The 25,065-nt window shown below is 40.3% G+C and overlaps 2 protein-coding genes across 4 annotated transcripts in view; both read right to left on the bottom strand.

The window, feature by feature from the left end:
* Positions 1 to 7,243, bottom strand: part of LOC110975517 (prostaglandin reductase 1-like) — an 18,510-nt gene extending 11,267 nt beyond the window's left edge. The window contains exons 1-2 of the mRNA XM_022228065.2: positions 6,272 to 7,243; positions 841 to 886 (exon numbers count right to left, since the gene is read on the bottom strand). Of these exons, the coding sequence (XP_022083757.2) occupies positions 841 to 886; positions 6,272 to 6,377 (152 nt within the window). The 5' untranslated portion in view covers positions 6,378 to 7,243. The remainder of the gene's footprint in view (positions 1 to 840; positions 887 to 6,271) is intronic.
* Positions 7,244 to 7,385: 142 nt separating this feature from the next.
* Positions 7,386 to 23,522, bottom strand: LOC110975587 (prostaglandin reductase 1-like). 3 transcript variants are annotated; one of them, XM_087130424.1, is made up of 10 exons: positions 23,377 to 23,522; positions 19,220 to 19,343; positions 16,272 to 16,317; positions 15,505 to 15,561; positions 15,026 to 15,190; positions 13,889 to 14,006; positions 12,226 to 12,381; positions 11,553 to 11,658; positions 10,862 to 10,980; positions 7,386 to 8,714 (listed from the first exon to the last, which is right to left on the bottom strand). In XM_087130424.1, exons 2-10 carry the CDS (start codon positions 19,323 to 19,325, stop codon positions 8,604 to 8,606), a joined length of 984 nt encoding a protein of 327 aa, XP_086986550.1. In that variant the 5' UTR covers positions 19,326 to 19,343; positions 23,377 to 23,522; the 3' UTR covers positions 7,386 to 8,603. The 3 variants fall into 3 exon arrangements, with proteins under 3 accessions (XP_086986550.1, XP_086986549.1, XP_022083864.2); XM_087130423.1 differs by having other exon boundaries at positions 19,220 to 19,366; positions 23,377 to 23,517; XM_022228172.2 differs by lacking the exon at positions 23,377 to 23,522 and having other exon boundaries at positions 19,220 to 19,421.
* Positions 23,523 to 25,065: the final 1,543 nt, after the last annotated feature.

Raw genomic sequence — 25,065 nt, 5'->3', positions numbered from 1 at the left:
AATGGACCGAAAAGGTTCCACTGTTTATGGTTAAAGAGCTTAATGTAACCATTCTGTGGGCATATTTGCCTTTAAACGTCTGTTGGCAAACCCAATGATATAGCACGAAATAAAGTAATTTCCTTAAAGGGATTGTCTCTTCGCTACCGCATGATCAACTACCAAATTTTTTTATTCACATTTTTTTCTGCATACAGGTATATAAATGCCAAAGCGAGATGTCTCGTAAATGTGGTTCAAACGTAAAAGTTGTTAGCAGGTAACATCTCGTGCGACTCTCTGGTAAAAGCAAGACCCAAGTCGTTCTTTTATCTGTTTTTGAAAAAAATATAAACCCAATTACCATCTCATGGCCTAAATGCAGAAAACATTGGCAACAGAAACAGGCAAGAGGGGCTTGAAATCCATGAAGGGAGAGAAAAAAATCTACCTACTTTAGCACGAACGTCCAAGGGCTCACAGGTGGATGTGGAACCAAATTGTTAAGGGGGAAATATGAAACGTTTGTGTGTAATCTTTCTATGTTTTCAGAGGGTAAAGGCATATTTGGGGGCATTTTCTAGGCTTGGGGAAACAGAAAAACTAAAAACCCTCTTTCTCTCTTTCTCTAATAACGATTACAACAGCAGCAGCAATAACAACCACAATGACATCTTTAATCTCAATTGCGCGTTGGGATCTCCAGATGACCGCACTTTGGCTGTTGCATGTACATGTGATTCCTCAAAAACAATACAAACTCAGCTTTTCGTTGGCTCAGAATCTGAACTTTCACAGCAGGGATCGGGACTAGGGGCAGTGAACACCTGTATTGGAAAAGGACGTCGTTTCCATACTTACCTCATGTACGGATCAACACTGAGGTGCACTGCTTCCAACAAAACCGCTGTGGGTTGAAACAATATTAGGCTTTATTTCCAGACTGTTTTCATAGTGGGTAATTTGTCGCACAATTATTTATATATATTATTTATATATATTCATAAAAGGAGTGGAAGGCTACATTTTGTCAAGGACTTTAGATCGGCAAACATCTGCGGAACCAGTAACATTAATTATTTCATTCATTTTTTTAAATGTATTTATGTCTTATGTATACTGGGGAGCCCATTCAGTTTATAAAAAGTGTACTCTCATAGGTCCCAGTTTTCAGTTTTTAAAGCAATGAAATATCCATTAAGACAGACGTACTGAAGGAATTAAATTAAAAACATCTAACATCAAAATGATCGAATATATAAAAGCTACTGATCAAGCGGTCACAGATACAGAAAAAATAATAATACACACTAAAACATGACTACTAAAAAAAGACTGAACCAACTTAATTAAGACAAGAGGCATGATAAAAACAACGACATAAATAAAAGAGATATGAATGATTAAGTACACGTAGATATACATTGAAACAATAATAGAATACACTTAGAGACTTTAGGAGGGATACTTCTGAAAAATGATCCAACCTGCTGGAAGAGGATGCTTAAAGGACAAAACCAGTTTGTTCCATGATTACCTGTCCTTCCACTAATTTCTGTTTTTGGGCAAGGGAGGTAAAGATTCACTGCAGCACAATGTCTAGTTCGGTAGGAGTGTTGGTTAGAATAAGAAAACAGTCAAACAGAGGTATTCTAGACCCATGCCACTAAAGTATTTGTACAGCATTGCATTAAATTCAGATGGCATTCACGTCTAACTTGTAGGTTTTCCCATCCAAATTTGTTATCAACCAATGAGCTTGATGTTCTTCGAGGCACCTCCAAACGAACACGCCAGTCTAACTTAACTTTTGCCCCAAACAGCGTCACAATAATCGAACTGTGTAAAGAGAACGACTTGACAAAAAGGTTAAGTGTCCTAATTGGCAAAATTTCCGAACACGCAGCAAGATCCGGATTCTTTTTGATACAGGAGGCTCAATATGTTCCGAATGTTCATTCCATTGAAGTTTGGAATCCATGATCACAACATTATGGAATCAACTACCGCCGAGTGTACAAGCTTCAGTTTAGGTTTACAACGAATGATCGTACACTGCATTGAACCCTCCGAGCACATAGTACCCAAATGTTAAATTCTACAAAACAATTCCCAGGTTGAAGCCGCCATGAAGTCACTTCATATGCAATGACAAGATTAGACTGGCGTACCCTGTAAGAATATGTTAGACAGGGCTTGTTTAGTACGTGCATGTAAAACAATGCAAAGGGCAAGGAACGTCCAAATGAGCATTGGAAAGAGCAAATGACCGACTGAAAGAGCAAATGACCGACTGAAAGAGCAAATGAGCAATAAAATGAGTACTTATACACTGAACTATTTCATCTGTTTCTTGTCATTTAAATATTGTCCTTCTAAGGGTCGACCTGAACGATATTTCTGCAGCCAAACCATATGCCTGGTATGACAAAAAGTTTGGACGGAGATAAGTTACCCACAGAGACATGTGGAAATGCACATCACACAAAGGGGATGAAGTTGACAAGGATCCTGAGGATATTCAGCCTGAATACCCGACAGGTGTGTGTTTTATTTCAAAAGGTGCAGATTTGAAGAATGGGGAGCAGAAATCTGTGGAACTGAAATGTACGCATGGTGAAAAGGAAGACTTCGAATGGCGAAGACGATGATTCGGAAGTCGAAACAGGGAGAGAGGATGACGGATCTTTGGATAAAGATTATTCTACTTAAGATTTGGAAATCAATGTCGCCTATTTAGATTGGTTACAAAAGTTAGAAGGCCATCGAGGAAATTCGCAGTGCAAAAATATGAAAGGTACATCGACAGGGGTATGGGTGAAGATCAAGGTGGGGAAAAAGCCAATTTTCCAGTGTGATTACTTTCCCACCATGACGTCACATTCAGGAAGTTGCTAATTCATCTGTGATGAAGAATACTCGTGAACACGAAAAACCAAGCAGAAAAAGGCAAATCAACACCCTTTGTTTCGACTGTTAGAGCTATAAGTCAATCAGTTTGTTCTAATGTGTCTTAAGGAATTGTGCTTGACATGTGTACCATGAAGATCTTGATCAGTTTTGAAGATTCCACGATTTGTCTTGTGTCAACATAAAGCATGGAAAGGTAATTCGAAATAAGTAGTTGACGCTCTCGTAAAATTTTAGCTTCTTTCGTTTCCCGAGCATTGAAAAGTTCTTAGGGTTTTGCACACAACTGTCGCGCCCTTCAACCATAGAGTCGAACGACAGCACGCAATCACATCATCTAATTTGCTGATAATTATAGTTAACAAGTTTTGAATTATCTTACAGGGGTCTCATGATTCAAAGAGGTTTCAATTTTGCCAGATTAAAAGGACTCTCTTGGACTTTGAAGCTATCTTCAGACCATTCAGATATGAATGCTAATCCATTTTATAGGCTGCACAAAAGGCCACATAAAACAATAATTTGTTCAGCATCAGCGCCCACCTCAAAAAAATCTTGCTGCGTGATTTCTTTTTCTACAACGCCTACACAACCTTGTGCACGCACAACATGCGACCTGAGTACAATGTCATGTGCACTTGTGTGCACGAGTTTAAAGTGAACGTACTAGCACTTTCGTTCTGTGCTTGCGGCAATCCAAATCACCAAAGTATTGAAAAAACGTCCCCCTCCTCGTTGTTTGCAAATACAACTGATGCTAAACTATTTTAGGTAGCCTAACGATAATTGATTCAGTGAGAGCTACACTGTTTTTATCAATAATATCAAACACTACCTAACAGAGCCTTGAGTACCGAGGATTAGTGAGATCGCAAGTGAATTAAACAGTGTATTGTACTCTTACTATTGAGGTTATATGTACACAGTTTGTTTGTTCAACGCCAATGTTTTCTTCAGTCTAGACTGTATTAAAATGCGCTCATAATAATAAAATACGGGAGATCAATGTTTAAATTCACCACCGAACTTTGGACGTCTGATGAAGCAGCACTACTCATAACATCTCCGTCCACGTGTTGTTTGCCCCTCTTAAATATGACTCGGCGCTTTGACGTAATAGAGTCCCGGACGGCGTACAAAGACAATACGGGCAAGACAGGGGACATGAATGACGGCAGAACAATCCTGTCAATCGAAAATGATTTAACCAATCAAGTTGTGTTTGTGTGGTATTCCTTTGCTTTGTATTATACAGACGTTCATACTTCCACATAAACCCAGCCACGGTATTTTACCCTAGGCCTACATGCAAACATACTTAGAGAAAACCTTACTATAAAAATATTAATCCTGAGAAAACAATAGTTTTCTTTCAACTACTTGATAACTACACGTGGAAACGTACATTAAATCCAAATCATATCTGAACGTTCCTTTATTTACATTTGTACGAACCCTCATAAAATTACCAAACACACCTCTATACTAATGGAATATTCCTATTCCTCATTTTATGTCAACGGCTGTCACTTGGGACTAAATTTGGTTGTGCACTACTAGCGGGCCTCTGACAACAAACGCAAAATTCAACAATTTTATTTCATAGGCTATGACTTCACAGTAATAAGTGACAAATAAAAAGAATTTTCATCATAACTTCCGCTGTGATGACGTCACAAATCTGAGGCTTGGCACACGCATTTAAGTCATTGTTTTTATCAATTAGTTTTATTGATCTTAGCAAACGTCGCCCTGATATCAACTGAAAATATATTTAGTTGTCTCAGCCTGCCGCCAAAGGGAGGCGAGCTCGAGGTTTTTCTGACATTACCAGAGTATTAGGTAATCTGGCCCAGGGGCTAACACCATTAAAACAAAGCTCAAATCTTGTTGACAAATTTCAAATAATACTTCCATTTCCGGTCTCGACCAGGAGCAAGGGTCAAATGATATTTAGGAAATCGCTTGCTGCAAGAAGCAAGGTGGGGAAAATCAAGATTGATTTTGTATGGAGTTTGTGAAGAATAAAACTTATCAAATGCTGATCAAACTCCTTTGAATTAAACAACTGGTGACGTTAAGATGACGTCATTCTTCTATGACCATTTCTACATTACAGCCTTCCCCTAGTGTAAATTGAGTCAACTTAATAAAAAAAACCGTGTTGACATAAACATAAGTCACTCGATCAAGACCACGTATGCATTTTCGGGTCTTTGGTAGGTGTACATGTAACTCTGATGAATATTGAAAATTGCAAAGTGACCAAACGTAGCACCTACGAAACTGTGTTCAAAGTGAATGGGCTTTGAGCAGCAGGATCTAAAGAAAAAAGTGCCAAAAAGAATTTCTTTTGCGCACGCCACTGTCTGCTGGCTACATTATCAATGGTAACAACGTTTCATTGCTAGTTTGCTTATGGGATTTCTAAAGGGGGCTTTGTCACGGTACTCGGCCTTGACATATATGCTGAGTCAAATTAGACCTTTTTTACAGAAGGGAACAGGTTTTATTCCTTGCATTGCTATTACCCGGTTAGGCCTATATGTACCGAATATCCTTATACATGTCTCGCAACTACTGCAGTACCTGCGTTGCACCATAATGATGCAAATAAAGTATAGTCGCTTACGCCCGCTGAGAATTATAAAATAGCCCACCCCCTTAAAAATACATAAAAGAGAGAGAAAAAAAGTCGGCCTTCATACCATTGACAGAAAAGTTTTACATACATTCCTTCCCGTCGAAAGTTGAATTTACCCCTTTAACACTTCGCATTGATTTGTTCAAATGCCAATACCTGTTGCAACTGAGCACAAAAAACACCGTTGTTGGTATTTCACGACAATGGCAACAGTGGAAACTTGCCCCGTGCTCAGTCTCCTCCGAAACACCCAAACACACACACACAGCTGATACCAGGCATTACCGGGCCACAGTTTTTATGTCCCATTCAGCCAAGTCTGGGCGGTGCCTCCAAGATACTCGGCAACATGATTGTAGGACGGAGGGATACCCCCTATATGTCCAACCCTGTACATACACTCAGTTCAGTATTTGTGAGTAATTGGGCACAGGCCTATGTTGTTAACCCGAGGAATTGAAGGCTGTTTTGTTTCAAGTAGGCCTATTTACACCCAATAAGATGACAGAGAGTACATGTAACAAAAGTGAAATGTGGTGAAAATCAGAGAGACGAAATTGAGTAAAGAATAGTGAGAAACTCCTCAGCATACTAGAAAAGGGTTCTGTCACAACATTTATAAGTCTGACATTCTTTGGAATAATTCTTGCCGAATTGGGTGAACGTTAGACTGTGTATCGGTGATTCTGGAAACTTGGAGGCAACAATGATAGAGTAGGCCCAGCTACACTAACTTACATCCATCTTTGATTGGCGGCAAATCGAACTCAACGATCTTCAAGTCACTCTTCTTCGGCATGCCTTCAAAATGCTGCTCAAGAATCCACTTCTTTCCCTTCGTCATTTTGCTCGGTTTGCAACTCTACAGCCAGTGCGTAAACAACGCAAACGAAACGCACATTCAGCCTAAACACTGAATAATGTTCAATGTTACGTCTGCATGCATGCATGTAACACAAGCCCTCGATACGCCATGTACTGTGTAGGCCTTGTAACATGCAGTGGCATTTGACCCTCAAATCCATGAAACAAATGAAACATCCCGTGTCATACGGAGCTCTTTAAATGCCATCCGATGTGTCAAGATCCTGTCAGGATTACTTACGATGGGATGAAGACCTCCTGAAATACGATGGCAGCACCTTCATTGTAGATAGGTATTGCAAGGGGGAAGAAGGCTGAATGCTCTTCTTGAAATATAGAAATTAAGGGGGAAAGGAGATAAGCAGAATAAAAGTACGTGAAAAAAATTACAAATAACCATGAAAGCATGAAATTAATACCCTTCGGCTGAGTGCACACCACTCACTAACGTTCGGGGTTTAGACAACGTGTTCCTCTATGGTGAAACATCGACAGTGTCCGAGCAGTCAACACCGTCAGTGCTGGCTACATACTCGCTTATCTCGCTCACTGATGTTTACACGTTCTTATCAATGAATCATTCCGAAATGCACTACAGATTGCTTTTTCATTTGGAGAATGAGAAACTTTAGATTGAAATTACGATGCCAATTTTGGAGTTAAATATAACATTTAAGAATTTCTAAAGCGCACATTTCCACCTAAAATTGCTTCATAGCGCTACAAATATCAGCAATTCAAGAAAATTTACGGGCTAACTCTTCAGGCAAGATTATATATATATGTGCTGGACCGTACACCGACAGATCGGTCACCTCAGGACCTCAGGTATGATCTTGGAACAACTAGAAGATTTACCCGAGTTTGTGTTAATTTAATTAAGCTTTTAATCCAACATTATAAAAAAAAAGAGTGGCAAAACGTAGATACAGAAAAGCAGCCCAAAAAACACATCAAGTTAATTCATTATTGAAAGGTGAAGAGATAATTCAAATCCTTATTGACAATTTTATTTTATAAATCATTGATCCTGGAAACACGAGGGATGACAACCTGTGCCATTTTCTGTGGAGAAAAGCAAACATACACAATGAGGCCGGGGTGTGGGCGTTCCCGGTACTCTTAAAGTTGCTAACTGTAGCTGTTACGAGGCCCAGTAGATTCAGTGTCACGGCAGCACAACCGTATACCACTCTACAGTACATGCCTCCTTTTACAGAGTCATTTCTCAGTTCTTGGGTTTTCGGACTTGTCCTTACTTTTCTTCTTATCCGTCATGGTTCTCAAAGTTCAAGCCTGATGTCTTCATTGTGAGGAAGATTTCTTCGTGACTCAGCTACTGTATTGAAGTTGGCACAAAGGGCACTATAGTGCCAAAGGTGCCATTAATCTCGCAACAACAACATATACCACTCTTACCAACCCAGCCCTCCCGTCACACCTTAAATGATCGAAACGAGGAGAGGTGTGGACGTGAGAATTTCTCTCTCGTCGATACAAACTAATGTACAATACATGTCATTGTTTTGTTACAATAATTGTATATTTGTAACTTGCTGTGGTCTTGCAAAAAAAATTAATCTACATTTTGAACAAAGAGGTGATATCACAGAAGAAGTTTAAAAAACAGATAAGTGACTCAAGTTTTAATTCCTATAATTCTAAACCTATCGCACAATCGATTATGTTTTAACACCAAGTTTCATTACTAGTTAGATCACTAATGTTCATAGCTAACTAGATTAATGAATATAATATCTATAGCTCTACATTTGTATAATTTATAAAGTCGAAAATCTATTCAAAACCAACGAATAAACTTTGAGTTTATTTTAGCGATATTTTTGGCAATTACCTGATTTAATCCACCACACTATCAAATTCGATTTTCAAGAAATGGAAGAAAGTATTTCTTCGCTAACAATCAAGGAACTCTGAAAAACGTATGCCCTTGGCAAATTCTTGGTGAAAGACGAACGACAAAATATTGTTCAAAAAGATTTTTCAAAACTTAAGGTCACTAGGAGTGTTAAGTGTTAAGTCAAAACATCCGTTTTTCTAAGTTTCGTATTGTGTGTATGTTTGTTATTGAGATTCAAACGCAAAACGTATTCATTTCTTTGGATTTTGATTTAATAACAAAGGTAACAAAAGATAGCACTACTTGCTTGGGTACGTAAAGGACATTTTGACTGAAACACAGAAATTAAACTTCTACCACGGCTTTGCCGGTATTTTCTCCAGAGAACAGCTCCATGAAAGCGTCAAACATCTTGTCGAATCCCTTGGTGACATGTTCCTTGTATTTCAATTTTCCCTGTAAGAAAAAGAACCAGATAAAAGGGATTGGACAGAAACAATGTAGGTGAGATCACTACAACGCTACAGGCAGAATACCGGACACGAAATCAGAAATAAGTTTGTAATTAAACAGGGTGGACAACTACAAAGAGGATGTTTCTCTTGTAGTTAATTATTTATAGCTCGCACTATGACTTGAATTCGGAGTAGAAGTCTGCGTTGGTATCGAGGCTAGTGTGTTGGTATGGCGGCAGCGGCATATCCAGCTTTGGTGACGGGGGGGGGTTCAACAGCGAAATCAGCTTTGGGCTTATGCAACATAAGAACAAATATCAGAAGCCTTACTCGTGGTCCCGATATCCTTGCATTTACTTCATGGTGTTGTTTTCTCAGGGTTGGTGATAATATATGATAAATAAATATGCCAATTACTTTCGTTCGTGTGAAGTATTCTGTGGAAAAAATCCCCCATCTAGCTTGAGACGCCACTGGATGGCGGGTCCTGTGACGTCTAAATACAAATTTGTTTACGAATGCATTCTGTATTGCAATTGGAGCAGTCGCGTCAGTCAAGTGATGAAGACTCTTTTACAGGTTTAACCTCGGTGCACAATTACCTCATCACCACTGGAATACCAAAAGACTGAAGACACTGTTTGGTTTCGTCATCTATAATATCACTCTGAATATTAGTTGAGGGAAAGAGAGCAGCCCATTCCCCCCTCCGCTTTCAGTAAACACGGAATGGGTCGTGTCCGAGTTTTCGGCTGCAATTTGAAATTGCTCATGATTCTTTTTTCAGTTGTTTTTAACTATTTTACGTCAAAGCTGGGTACTTCAGGCACGCTTCCACACTGCAAAAACTGTGGTGTAAAATCAACACTTTTGGTGTTATCAGATGACTACACTATCGGGTTTTACTTTAAGACCGCTAGTGTTACCTTGCACACCTATAAGTGTTACAAAACACCAAAATTTTAGCTTCAGTGAAAAGTGTTGGTGTAGTCCTCTGATAACACGGGGGGGGGGTTAAATTCAATACCCCAGATTTTGCAGTACGGTTAGGCGGCAGTTTCCCACCAGCACACAGAAAATGTTAGCCAGGAGTAGATCTTCGACACAGTGGTTGCAGTGACACTGTAAGCGAGCTGATTTTACGCCTTCGTGACTTCGTCCCAATCGATTCCTTACAGCTGTAGGTACTATTTACTCTACACTGTGTACTTTGCGTTATTTCCAAAATGCATGTTTTAATGATCGTTGTTACTATCCACGTCATATGCATCACCTATACCATACCTGTTCTTTCTGTGCATAGAATGTCATCCTGCAAATTGACTAGAAAACTGTAACATTTTACTCTTTAAAAAAAATCTTGTTTTTATGAAACAAAGTGATCTAATGTTATTTACGACACCGCACACTATAATGTCAACGTTAATGTGGATGCAAAGCAAGGTACTAGACTACCTGTAATTACAGCATAGGCTACGTGCGGAATGTTTTTGAATAATTCAACACGGGTGTTTGGGCTGGACGTGGGGGCGCACTACTAACACACTTGCTTGCCAAAAAGATTCGACTTCAGAAATTCTGACGTGAAATATGCCAAAGGTTGTGTAATGCTTGATAGATATCAGGTGATCATAATAAATCAGCTGATCATCAGCGCTGATCATCTTTAGCAACCTCAACAGCATCGTGTTTGTTACCTAGAAAACATGTTGGTTTTTCTTCATCGGAGACCATGGACCTCCAATTAAATGATGGATACGCACACGCAAATGGGTTCCACTGAATGCTAACACTGTGCATGGCTGCTAGTAGCTCAAATTTAGTCATGAGGAGCTGTTCTTGCATAATTGTCAAAATGTACAAAAAGGACATTAGTAAGACAGCGTTTATACAAGCGACCGTCCACTGAATATGAAATAGGCAACTTCTGCACCCACGTTTGAGCAAAACCAGCACGCCCTCAGCAGGCACTTTCCTTCAACAGATCTAGAGTACAAATTGTGTTGGTCTGCATGTGCAGCCGGCGGGGAGTTTAATTTATTCCCCTTGAGGTCTTCCTTGGATTTACATACTAGCAAAAAATCACAAAAAGTCATAGGTCTAATCATGAAGAGCAGACATGCGCAATGGGTGACGGGTTAAACGTACCTCTTTAATCCACTGGATATTACGTTGGACCCATTCTGGGTAGCGGTCACGTTGGGAGAATATAACGAATCCCTGCATTTTGATCTGCTTTGTGATCAGATGAATGTGAGTAGCAGGCACTGCCAAGGAGAGAAAAATGTTTGAGTAAATTCTGGGTTGCAATCTGAAGAGCAAAATAGCCCAATAAATCGAGCAGTATCCTCTCCGATTTACAAAACAGTCCTCTCGGTGTTCAACAATGCATGAACTATTTCTAAAAGTAAGCAAAGGATGTCAAACTGCGTGGTCGCTTGAACACAGATATGTAGTAAAAAATAAACGGCGGCCTAAGGGACATTTATCACGTGGACCCTCAAAAAATAACGACAATAACAACAATACTAACAACAACATCAACAACAGACTACATAAGGCACAACAACTACTCAAAGACAAGCTACTGGTACGATCTGCAATCGCAACGTGGCGCAAAAATATCCCGGATAGCATTTCATCTTGTTTCAAGGAGGTCTGCTTATTTTCATTTCAGAATTAAACAGACTTTGTATTTTATCTGGTTATTATATTCACGCACAGAAACGTTGGGGCCATAGTTATTTCCAATTAAATGTACCAAAAGCAACATTCATAACAAGTCTTGAAACACAGATTCCACAAAACATCTCAAAACAGAAACAAAAGGGTGCCTTACACATCAGTGGTTTCGTGTTGTTGTATGTCGAAATGGAGCCACAGCAAGCTATGCGTCCAAATAATGCCATGTTCTCGAGAACGGTGCTGGAAAACTCTCCTCCCACCTAGAGGATTACATGGAATGCAAAATTTCTGAACCGAAGTCTTCAGACATCTTTCTCTTCTTTATAAACATTGATCGTTATTTTGTTTGGACAATGGCATGGCTGGTCAGCTTTTGCCTCAAAATGTAGATTTCCTTATTTGTTTTCTTCTTCGTGAGGTTTGCTATTTCTTAGAATTCATTGTTCATTAACATTCTATTTACTGCTTACTTTGTTGCTTGAGTGTTTAGCCTACTTTTTTTTCTTTCTAACATTTTATATGACTGGGTGGCACAATTTGCCAACCGCTGATGTTAAAATTCTCAAAACGACGTGGCCCTTATGGGAATGGTATGTTTGCCGCCATTAGGTGTCTTAAAAATTCCCCCACTGCAAATTCAGCAATGGTTGGCGTCGTTATCACGGATCCTAAGTAAACTGATTTCATAACTGTTTTGATTTCTATTAAACCGGGGATTTTTTTTATTATTTCAGTTTCACATAATTTGATCAGATTGGAGGAGGGGCAACTGCAGCTACAGTGACACGAGGCTACTCAGTATTGCCGAGGTTGAACGCTCAACTCACATTGTCAAAGAAGCAGTTAACGCCATCAGGAGCGACAGACTTCAAAGTAGCGCCCAGGTCCTTGATTTTCTTGTAGTTGAAGGCTTCATCGAATCCTAGCTCCTTCAACCAGGCCACCTTTGCGTCTGATCCGGCAAATCCAATGACTTTGCAACCCTGAAGTCAATAAAAAGAGGTCGATAGATTGATTGATGTATTCAACACAGAATAAAAACAATCAAAGGAAGTTGCAATACCTGGATTGCGTGAATGAATGTTAAAAACCATTTAAAATACAATTAGAAATTGAAAACATTAAGAAGAAACTAACACTGGATGGTAAGCCTGCAAGAAAGAAAAAAATGTTTGCAGTATCTCATTTGAATTTGAGCAAACGTCAGTGAAAACCAATGAGAAATTTTGTGATAGATCTGGGCATTAACGAAAATGAAATAAAACAAACTCAAAATACACTTTTGAACCAAATACCTGGAAACGCAAATACTAGGAATAATTGAAGTTTAATATTAGACTGCCAGTTAATGATAGCCTCGTTGGTATAAACAAGAATATATCACAAGGCACTTGTGTGCAAGGTTTTCTTAGTGTTACAATTGTATAAAGAATTATCATTTGGAATCGAGCAGACAATAGGCGTCTGTTTTATACAAGAAGAATGGGTTCGGTCACCGGAATCACTTGTGAGTTTAGTCTCTATCTGTCTGATTTGTGGCTCTACGGGAATTCGTCTTTATATTCGGGCTTCAAACAATATATTCACGACTCGCTCTCTGGTCGTAAATATTGCCGTCAATATTCACGACCAAATTCAAGACGTGTTGTATCTGTGGTCGCAAATATTGCAGCGAATTTTTATCAGCAAGCCAGGTGTTCACGCACACGCGCAATGACCTACATTTCGGCTTGATCTCAAGTCGTTATTCGGCAGGGCAGTTTTGGTACAACGCAGAAGGCACAACGTTAAGAAGCAATTGCTGTGTCTATCCGCTCCGAGCGGAACAATAGAGGGCCATTTTTTTTCTTTTTTTAATTTAGTACTCACCACAGAGGAGCACGTTAATAGTGGAGATGAAAGGCGAGTTTGACGCGGAGCACACTGAGTAAGCATAGCGAATTTATGTAATTTATTGTGATGATATGACACAATCACCCCGGTTGAGCTGCTTCAGTTGTTTATCTCAGCCGTGTGTCATTGAGCAATTTAAATAGAGGAAAAAAGAAACCTGGGAATGCAACAGAAAGCAATGAAACCAGTAAATTACTGTTTCATATTTCTATGAAAACCATTATCATGTGCAGCTTAGCAATAACTACAAAGGATTACAGTTTGGTATTTTACAGAAGAACTCATCCAGTACCAACTTCAATGAAGGCCAAAACGATGGTCAAACACACCGACATCAACTGTCAGTCTAAGGTCATCAGTCTGCGGGCTACCTCAGAAGCCCCAGGGAAGGCGAGTTTTGCAGGGGAATACGGTTTGAAGATTTTCCCAGCCAGTGGTTATGCACGTTGGCAACTTTCTAGAAACTTTCCATTGCCACCGCCTGACAGGCTTACGAGCCAATCCGCTCACAGGAAAGTAAAGGCCTAATTAATTATTCCATACATAATTAATTACCAATCCCAAATGAATTCTCTTTTTTTTCTGAACAGGACTAACCTTGACCTTGCCAATTTGTCCCACAATGTTACCGACTGCCCCAGCTGCACCGCTGACTACCACTACCTCGCCAGCCTTAGCTTCACAGATGTCAACCAAACCGTAGTTGGCCGTCATGCTATGAAATTGCCAATAAAAGGTAATACTTTTATTCATTAGCTCAAGTAATTATATTATTATTAAGCCACCTGCACTGCAAAAACAAGTGTTTAACGCAAACCTTCCTGGTAACACTGTCTACATGTGTTGTGGTGTTAATAATCCAAAGTTAAACACGTTGCTTTTTTAAATTAAAGTAAACAAAGACGTGTTGATGTGTTCATTCATTTACACACAAAGTCACACGGGTGTTAATGACAAGACACAATATTAAAGCAAAGACGCATCAGTAATGAACGCTGGTTTTACATTGTAGGCTATGGTATAAAGACCAGTTACCAGCAATCGCCAAAGTCATGAAAAAGTAGCAATATGTGACACTAATTTGCTCAGTTTGATTATGGACATTACGGACGGGCCGTCTCGGGGCCTGTTTGTTTCACCTGGGATCTGGATCAGTGTTCCCAACGCTGGTTCGCTCCCTTCATCGGGTGGATTCTGGTGGCAGTGAACTAGCGAAGGATACACTGATCCAGATCTGGATTCTTGTGAAACAAAGAGGCCATTAAAATATTTTGTTGGATTCCATTCAATCGGAGGTACATGCACGTACTACATTCAATGATTTTTATTTGATTTTTATTTAAACCAGTGAGTTTATTATAATAAACCATGTATCTTAGATAGGTCCAACCTCAAGAGGAGGTGGCGGTGGGGAGGCGCTCTAGCGGAAGAAAACACGCATTAATAAAAAGGGGACATAAAATGAGGATTGGGAATCACCAACGTGCGTGGAAATACCAAAGAATCGACCCCTTCCAATGATGTTCGTTCATGATTTTTCGCTTCGTTGCTCATGAGCTTAACAACTTACGGTGGAAAGAGTTTTTGCCGCATTTTCTGTCACCTCCTATGTCCCCGTTAGAGTGCATAAATCACAACATGTGATTTAGCAATTGCCGTATATGAGAACTAAATGATAGGACCAGACTAGTTTATAAAGCAACAGGCCTAACCATCGTTCTCAGTTCAACTTACCCAGGCATACCCAGGGTTCCCAAGGCCAGAGAGAGCGGCACCCCTTTTGGGTATGGTGGGATCTTGGTCAGATCTTTGCCGTCGGAAACGGAGTGGCTTACCCAGCCAGCGTTGACAAGCACGTTGGTACCCACAGGGAACTTGGGGTTCTTGCTTTGAGTGACCCTAAATCCAACATTAATTCAAATGTTAATTGTAAGACAGGATCACCGCACGCAAAATAACTGGCTCTTGTGGGCAAGTCAGATTCAAACACCCATATGCGTCACTTTCACCTATGAACTCATCAACTTCATGTTACAATGATTCTTGTCGAACTCAAAGTCGACCATTTCGAACATTTACATGAAGCTGGCCCCCGAAGTGATTATACATGGATTTGTACCAGCTGAGGTCGAACTATTAAACGAGATTTCACTTTGTCTCTGGCAAGTGACAGTCTTTCTTTCTTCGTCTTCTATCTTTCTTAACAAACCTACCTTGCTACCTGTTCACCGATCATGGTGGAACCTTTGGGTAACGAAGCTGAAAATGGCCTATTAGTAAGTAAACAAAAATGGATTACACGATTCAAAATATAACATTAATTAAGTAACAATATCTCATTTGGGTATTTAAGCCACACGTATACTGAGAAACAGGGAAGTCAGGATCATGTTGCTCAGATCGCCAGTCAATGTACACAGATGTCATTGAGCGCAATAATGCGATCTTAACAATAATTTAAGGAAACGCGACTCTGTTTACGAGGGTGCTCAAAAGATGAGCACAAGATCACTAACTTGGAAGGCCAGGGAAAGCTAGACAGTAGAACATGAGCGACAAAGACAACAGTAAGAAAGGTGGGAGAATTCAAATGAAAAATGATATCCCACGAAAACCCGCAGCATGAGGCCAATGCAGTTGTACACAAATACTTTGAAAAGAGTTATATTTATATTGACATCAGTGTGCCTTTTGTTTTGGTCCTGCAGCGTAGCAAGGGGGGTTGGTATGATGCAAAGGCTCAAAATAATAAAACCAATACTTAGTTATAGGTTTACATGCAAGCTGATCATAAAATATAAGCTGCGGGGATTTGGAAGATTCTTCTAACATTCTCGACTATCAAAGATGGACCAAAAACATCCTGCCAAGCATAAAGTAAACTAAATGCTTTCATAGTTCAACACGTATTCGTTCAATCAGGGACAAGGGACGATGAATACCTGTATAGGCAAGGGAAAGGGGACGTTTCCAAACTTACCTCATGTACGGATCAACACTGAGGTACACCGCTTCCAATAGAACCGCTGTGGGTTGAAACGATAATACGCTTTATTCCCAGGCTATTTTCATGTCGCACACTCATAAAAGAGGTAAAGGTTGAATTTTTGTCAAAGACTTAACAGCGACAAACATCTCGGAGGCCAATAGTATATGCAGTCAGGTAGTGCCAAGTACAAGATCCAACTTGGATTTATACCAGCTGGTCGTATGATGAAACAAATACAGTATAACAAGACGGGAAGTGCATGTTTTAATTATAAACACTATATACGTGATTGGGAAATATCGATTTCTGGTTTGATAGCATCACTTAACTTGATAAATGCCATCGGAAAATCCAGTCTGCTCTGTCTAATCATTTGTAACAGAAAACATCTCAGAGGTACGTGCATATTATAAAGTTAAATAAAGAGCAAATTAATAATCTCAAAAGCGCCCCTTCCGCAACTTCGGGAACGACGGTGTCATATTTTATAATTTAACTAAATATTTGGTTTGAGCCCAACAAGTGATTTTCATCTACTTCCACTAATGCATGTTAAACAAAATGTAAAATGTAAAAAAACCTCGCACAAGAGGGCACCCTTTCATTTATTTGGTTTGTTTGGTAAACGCCTTTCGTTTATGAATTATAACCTAATATCACCGCACGTCATGTTGCTCCAGAAGTCGAGAGCAATAGCTTTTACTTCAGAAAAATGACCAAGGAGGAAAGCAATATGGCTATAAATTAAAGAAACGCCAACACGAAGAGAGAAAAATTAAAGAAACGCGAAACACGAAGAGAGAACAGGACTCCTCTCTCGACGGCATGTGCAGGAATGGCTGTCTTGAATTTGGCGCTGCACCACGCACTAACCTGCGCATGCTTGGTTTGGCTTCGACAATACACAGTTTGTCCAGGCTATGTAAGAAGAAATTCCTATTATATGCGGGGCAGTACGTGTACGCACGGACCATTTACCCAGGAATGTGCAACATAAGCTCAGGGCTGGTTCTGTGCGTGTTACGGCGGGCACAATATCAAAGCAGAAATTAAGTTGGATTATGTAGCACTTTCTCCAATAATAAAACATATATTCCTGTCTACCACTTTGTTTTCTTGTAATATTTTAAGTCCGGGTACACCCTCTCTAAAAATATGCTGTTCAAGATATTTCATCCTATACATTCTGAGAAAAGTGTACCAGGAAATTGGGGAATTTTGCCTCATTAAAACTTCGTTTCTCCTTGAAATCGATAAATGAAGAAGATTTATTCGTCAAAACAAATAGATTTAAGCACCGCGTCGTCTCGGCATAACCACGGCTGCACTGCACATGCTGCATGCTGCAACGCGTGTCACGTGGTCGCGAGTTTTTTTTCGAGAAAGTCGAGAGCGCCTGCGGGGGTAATAACAATCCGTAATGCGCATGGAACCAAGGTCACAATGTGTTTGCACTGGGGCCGCTTGCGGTTGCACATTCCTGGGTAAATGGTCCTCGGTGTACGTCACCTAACAGATTCGCTGTGCGCAAAATTCGGTTGGGGGGGGATTGCCGGGTTACACACACCACAGCAAAAAGGGGAAAAAACAATTAATTAATAGTCCCATTGAGTTTTTTATGTTCTTCTCTGCCTTTGGTCACATGATTTAACCACCATACTGCTTTGGGACATCAGTACTAAATCCATGTGGCGAGACAACATAATATGATGTTCATGATTATATGGAAAAACCTGTAATTAAACTTTATCAACTTATGCGACGTGCACATTTTTATCCATTCTGATACATTACTGGATATAGTTTTCAAAAGTTGTGAGTTGATACAATATTCGTCGACAGGTGATGCATTATTGGAATATATATATGTAGAACTACATCACCTGTTTGCACGTTATAAGTTAATATTACAACATTATCAGTCAACTGTTGATGCACTGTCGGTTAGAAAATACTACACGATAGGTCAAAAGATGATACACTCTACAAACACCAAGGTCAGACTGACCCGGAATCTGGGCTCCAGCCAGTCTGGCGTACCCTAGTGTTTTTAGAGTGTATACATTGTAGGTTGGTGAGTTTGGTGATCGGATGGGACTACATTGTCAGTGACAAATATATCCATTCGCTACTACATTATCAGTTGTAACAAAGGTTTACTGCATATTTCGTTTATTTTCTCCTTAAGAAACCTGGGCAAACCATAGCGGGGCATTATAGTCGGCATATTAGAGTCACATCTCGTATACGTCGTTTTTTATGTATTTTGAGCGGGCACATTTCTAGTTTCTGAAATGTAGATGCATGGTGCAGATACCGTTTTTGTTCACGCAAACTGAAATCAAAACAAAATACATATATACCGCATAGTATACAAAACAACAAAAACACACAAAGAAAAACCCTCGACGTTCATATTGAAGTCCTACCATAAAAAGTTTTTTGTTCAAATCCTTACCCGTCTAATCTTGAAACTACAGGTGCTAAATTGGCGCTTTCTATTGCTCAAGTTAGTAAAGAAAAAATCAGGTCATTCAAAACGTTGTAGAATACATTTCTCTTAATAGATCTATTATTCACTCAGTTTTGGAGCACGGGCATGTTCATATACAAGGAATTGAAAGTAGTTTTGCTTTAAAGTGTTCCCACTCGAAAACTGATCTTTAAACAAACTAAAGAATTTGACATGCGACATTTTCTGGTGACGGACAGTAACAAGAATGAAACGTACAAAAATGGGAGGGAGACAAAATCAAAACAAGAAGGGTAAAAAAAGATCTCTTCAGCAGGCTGCCCAAAAATGATGTCACAAAATAGACATCTCACTTGACATCTTTCGGAATATTCTTGCACAATGGGGAAATTTAATTGTGTTTCTCAGAGGTGTTTCTGGTCCTTCAAGGGTGGGGGCCAACAATGTCAAAATAATACGAACTTACATCCATCTGTGATTGGCGGCAAGTCGAACTCAACGATCTTCAAGTCACTCCTCTTTGGCGTTCCCTGGAAATGCTGCTCCAAAACCCACTTCCTTCCCTTCGTCATGTTGCTCAGTTTGCAGATCTGCGCGATAAACACACCTGCAGCTGGCCTCGTCAACAGCAAATGACATGCAAAATCAGCCTTGACGCTGACTTTATATGATGCTTCTAATAAATACCCTCGATACGTCAGCCTTTGTTAAATCAAGACAAACATATCACTGTTGTGCAAATGCGCCATGACCCTCGGGATCTCCACGATCCAGGCAGCACCCTACGGGGCTCTTTAAGTGCCATGATACAAATCGACATCATTACATAGTGCACGGTCTTATTACAAGTAAAATGCCGACATTCTTAGTTGACTTATCACGGGATAAAGACTTTCTGAAACTAAAATGGCAGCACCCCCAGTATAGATGAGCATCGCAAGAAAGAACAAGAAAATGGAAAATAAAGGGGAAATGTGAAAAGAACGCCAAAATGAGGAAAGGCGGTGAAAATAACAAATTTAAATGCAAAACATAACAAATCAAGTAAACACAGAACGCACCAGGCTGCAGGAACCAATTTCATAGAGCTGCTTAAGCACAAAATTTGCTTTAAGCGCAAAAAAAAAACTTGCTTAAAACGACAAAGGTTATCGGCTCAAAATCTACGTGATTGTCATGCTAACCAAACGGCAGGCGAGTACCCGGATCCCAACGAATATACATCACATGGATCTTGGCTGGTAACCTCATTTGTCAAGCAAGGTTTTTTCACGCTTAAGCAAGTGTTGTGCTTAAGCAGCTCTATGAAATCGGCCCACCGCCGCTGGTTTGTCCGTTTACTGCTATTAGTGCCCCCCCCCGAAGAATCCTCCTCTTTGCAGTACGACAACCATTTTAGGATAATAATGCCCCGAATGTTGTGATCCATACAGCGAATGTCGCCATCCTGTGATGAAAATCTCAGGATATTTGTCCACTTATTTTTAGCATGTTGACAGTCCGTCTTGAGTCTTACAACAATTAGAATGTCGACTTCCTTTAGTCTCAGGATGTTGTCATTCCGCGATAAATTATATGAGGATTTTGACATCTTGCTTGATTTGAACAAGTTGGGTGGCATTTCCATAGCTCCGTAAGTATTAAGCAAGGAGCTCATTTTTTTTTTTTTTCAGCATCGACTTCCCTTTCAAGTTGATGAGCTCAATGGCGATGTTACAAAGTTCACAACTATCAATCAAGTACTATTGGAGGTGACAATGATTCAGCATTTAGTTAACCCATAAGAAAGTTTTTAAAAATGCAGTGTCATTTACTAGCGCTACCACCATCATGTTGACAAGATTAAAAATAACCTCAACGGTACAATCAATTATGTGAGGGAGATTCTTTCCAGATCTATTTTAGTCTCGTGATTGTGTTTTGTTGATAGGCCACTGTGATTATGAACTATAGGCCTAATCATTCGATCCATGCCAGGACAAAGGAAGCTTCAGTCTTTCGCCGAGGCTCTTGTCGCTTGGGGGACGCTAAAGTGCCCGCAGAATGCTCACTGTGCCATTTCCTAAACTGAATGGCAGGGTAACTGAGAAATACGCCGCCCTTTACTGGGTATTGTGCTTTTCGGTGGTTTTTGTTTTTTGTTTTGGTGTTTTTTTTTGTTTTGTTTTGTTTTTTTGGGGGGGGGGTTGTTTTGTTTTTTTTCATAAGCGCTGTGCCCTTGACATGTGTCAGTATACACGAAATGGAAGTGTATAAGCCTACGTGGTGTAGGCCTATATGTACGCACCGCGGCAGACCACACTGTAAAGCTGGATCAAACATATTCGTGGGCATTATACTTGTACATGCATGTGCTTGTATATAGGCCTATCAATACGTGCACAGGCCTATACGATAGGTGTGTTGGTTTTGAATGGTTCAACTTGGGAAATTTGTTTTTGAGAGTTTGAAAGCCATTAATGGGACTGCTGGCTTACGTTTGGGGCGAGACAAATTGAAACAAGCACTCCCAAATACATGTAGCTCTATTTTCCAGTGACATTCATCAGAGTTCAAAATGGCGACGTGGCGGGTTTCAACGTGTTAAGTAGAGCTTGCGTGCATGGTCATCTTTTGATGGAAAATTCTCAAATATATTCATCTGTCAACTAACTTAACACGGAAAATTAAAGACTTGGAAAACTCATTAGCTTAAATTCGATGTTTATGAAAAAAAAACTATTGTTCTAACTGGATTATTTGTTTTCAAAAGTTGTCGTTGGCACCATGTACTCCATGGTCCACAACTTTGCCACCGTAATCAAGAAACAGCACTGTCCACAAAGCATACATAGCTCTCAAACTGAACCACATGCTGGACCACGCATGTCGGTGCGGCAAGGTACTACAGAGCATGTTGTTTATCCTTTAGGCCTCTACTACAATATTAAATCTCGAATCCTAGAAATTAATCAGGTGCCGTAAATCCTAATATACTGCACATGTAGGAACATTGGCAGTGGAATATAAAGGTCATCCTTTGCATCGGTTATTTTAAGAAAATTGAGACCGCGTCTATTTCTCATCATTGAGCCTTGAAACGTGCAGTAATTTCTTTTTAGTACGACGATAGACAGAATGGCAGCCATAGAAGATTTCCTCTCAGTGGCCATCATTAAGAAAAATTGTCTTTCTTCAAGTTCTTCAGCGTATCGTCCTTGCACCATTTTTTTCACGAGGATGAGCAGAATTCCCTGGTTGAAACGTCTAATACCTTCTTCCAAAAATACCGGTATTTCTAAGTTTCTTTTGCCTACACAAACTCCCTACAGTTTGTGCATCGACGACCCTGTAGTTTCAAACAATACCGTCTTTATTGTAAGCTTCACCAAATACCCACTGCTGTTCACTTTAACTTAATTGCAAATGTTAGAGAAATTCAACCAGCGTCGTATTTCTCGTAAAGTCATTGCCCCATCTGCAACACCGTGGAGGACGGACACGTGGGACATACACATGTAAACGGAATATCGCTCAGTGCTGTAGGCCTTTTGCACACGGTACTTCCGTCGAAACCCTGCCCATGACTTGGAATCTAAGATCGATGGCTGATCGGTGGAAGTGCTTTATACGTGTGTAAAATGTAAATTGTGGGGAAGTTTATTTATGCTTAACCAATGGGAGTATATCCCCTGGGTGGGGTGGGCCATATACCCGGTACCCCCACACTTCTTCAGGCGCGGGGTCGGGGGGCTATTGGATCATCCCCTCCACTTTTTTGTGATGAGCCAGAGATTAAAGCGGATTGTGAGGAATTTTCGGGATTTCCCAATGACTAAAATGTTTGCAATATCTCTAAAAAAGGAAATCAATTAAAAAAAACTACAAATATAGCATTCTGATGCAGGGTATGCTGCATGAATTTAATAAATATTGCAGATGTACACCTTTATCATGAACATCGCCCCCTAGAATATAGTGTCTGGTGTCTCCCCCCCCTTTAAATTTTCATGGCTGGGCAAGTCCTCCCCCACCTTTCCTGACCCCCCCCCCATTTCCAACACAGAGTTACGCCACTTGCTTGATTAACCTACAACGTAAAGAATAAGTCAGCCATGCACAATATTATAATGTTGCACCATAGAGCAAGGAACCATGGTTGCACTTATATTACTATATTTGATTCTCCACGACCGTGCCGCAGTATCCCACGTCTCAAAGATACCGTAGTTGATAGAGGTACAGTGTCGATTGCAAACCGCACTCTAAACACAGTTGAACCTCGTTAATAAGAGCACTGCTAATTAATACAAGATCCTGCTTAAGACAAGGACATTGTTGGGTCCCAATCCTTTCTTTTTCATTGTTTTCATTCCTGATAATACAAGGTTTCTGTTATAACAAGGTAGTTTGCTTAGTCCAAAGGACCTCTTATTAACGAGGTTCGACCGTATAGACCGAAATAACCCATGCAGACCAATGACAATTCATGCCCGTACACCCAAGCTATATCCCGGCTGTTGTATTGGTTCATCCATGGCGCTCATGCTCTCTGAAATCGGACGGAAAGTCCTTTCTTGTGAAACACCCCAAAATGTATCAGCTTGCAACAAAGTCACACATGTGGCCAATGTACTTACGTACTTTTTATCAAGAAGGAACTGGGTCGAATCTATGTCGATTTAACGAAAATGATGGGGCCACGAATTCACAATTGATACACAGGTGGAATTTCGCTGGCGCTGCTTCCCTTAAGTGTGTTTTTCTCCCAACTGACCCGACTGCTGGGTGCGACAGCAGTAGGCTGTGGTGTGGAGAATGGCCTACATGTACATGTATTTAAAAACAGATTTCAGGGCTGCTGGTTATTCACAGTGGAGGGACAGGTCAGCAGCAACTGCTTATGTGTGAATTTGAAGTGACTGCGCGGCCATATAGGCTATTCAAACTATGGCCTCTAACTTCAGTCCATACAGTATGGTGAATTCATGCACGGCGCTAAAGCCGGTGACTTGGAAATGACCGTTGTATTGAACAGCCTAAATGGTCGGGCGCACACTGCTAGTCGCTCTAAGTCGCAGAGCAGAGCTGCCTATCCAGAGTAAAGAGAACAGTGAGAATGGATTGGCGGGTACACCATGGAATTATAGAGCCTTGCTCTATGATGGAATCAATCTTTTTTGGGCGAGGTGCCGTTCTTAAACGCACACGCTGAGTCACACAACCAGCGAATCCCGGCGCTCCACACTCCACCGCTAGAGATCAGAGGTTATTCATGAATATGGGTCCAGTCCACTAATTCAAGCCCCATTGAAAACAGTGTAAAATCAGCACCGTTCAGGGCCCAATAGCATGCACGCCAACATCCCTGAGATTTCTGAAACACAAATGAAATTCTTGTCTGGTCACTTATCTTTCAATTTCTTTTCAATTTTTTGTGGGTTAACCAATTACATTTTTAATTATTCCCACAAAACAAAATCACCCCCCAAAAAGTGATTTTTCCGAAGTCTGATTGCAGCCATTTTTCAAGTGGCAACCCTCAACTTTCTCGGGCTTTTAGGACCATTTTTCAACCGTAGTTTTCAGCCCTTCTGCCCTTATATGAAAGCTCAAAGACCCAGGGAGTTGATCCTGGCGACGATTTACACAATCTCACCATTTTGAGGGCCAAACAATCTCTTTTTTCAAAAGATACTGTGGGGGGCACTTTTAATGCTAATGAGCTGGTCAGAAATTCTCACTTGAATTAGTGGTCTGCACCCATATGCTCGTTTTTGCTTCGCTAGGTCATCACGCCGAATCAACTTACAAGAACAACAAGCAACAGCCGTTGGATCAGTGCACGACCTTGACAACTTTTGAGTGATTATACTGCGCGATCATATTGTACTTCGGTAGGTGTGTCGTCTGTCATTCCCGTTCAAGTTGGTCAGTGATTTGCATTAGTAATATCGTTAAATGGAAGGGCACGGCACAGCACGTTAAATTAAGAATCAATGGCAGGAGTAACACCATAAAGGGTTTTCAAAACACAAATAATCTACATCGTGCCTGGAAATAAAAAGAAATTATACGGTGGTGCCTCACGTGCACTGGCAGAGGACTGCAACTCAAAAATGCGCGACAACGGATGCCATCTCTGTTTTAAATCTGTTAGTTACTGTGTTACTTTGATTGAAGACTTTAAAGGCAACATTATCTGTAAAAATTAGGCTTTTTTAGTTTATGACCTTTTGAATAATCTTTTGGCATTTTCACCAGGAGCTTGCAGGTTTACGAGAATGTTCAATCGTTTCCTGTTTTGTAACGATTTCCATTAATTCAACGGCT

The sequence above is a fragment of the Acanthaster planci genome, linkage group LG20 (assembly GCF_054643075.1).
Source record: "Acanthaster planci isolate LZ-2023a linkage group LG20, COTS_SCS, whole genome shotgun sequence".
Classification (NCBI taxonomy): Eukaryota; Metazoa; Echinodermata; class Asteroidea; order Valvatida; family Acanthasteridae; genus Acanthaster; species Acanthaster planci.
The sequence above is the reverse complement of the archived record's forward strand: the minus strand, read 5'-3'. Positions and strand labels throughout refer to the sequence as shown.

Bases quoted from the DNA above. Each gene is read 5' to 3' on its own strand.
- LOC110975587 (XM_087130424.1), bottom strand. From the start codon at position 19,325: ATGACGAAGGGAAGGAAGTGGGTTTTGGAGCAGCATTTCCAGGGAACG. The intron at 15,191-15,504 runs GTAGGTTTGTTA...TGTTGGATTTAG, and splicing joins ATCGGTGAACAGGTAGCAAG to GGTCACTCAAAGCAAGAACC. The intron at 11,659-12,225 runs GTGAGTTGAGCG...GTAATCCTCTAG, and splicing joins TTAACTGCTTCTTTGACAAT to GTGGGAGGAGAGTTTTCCAG.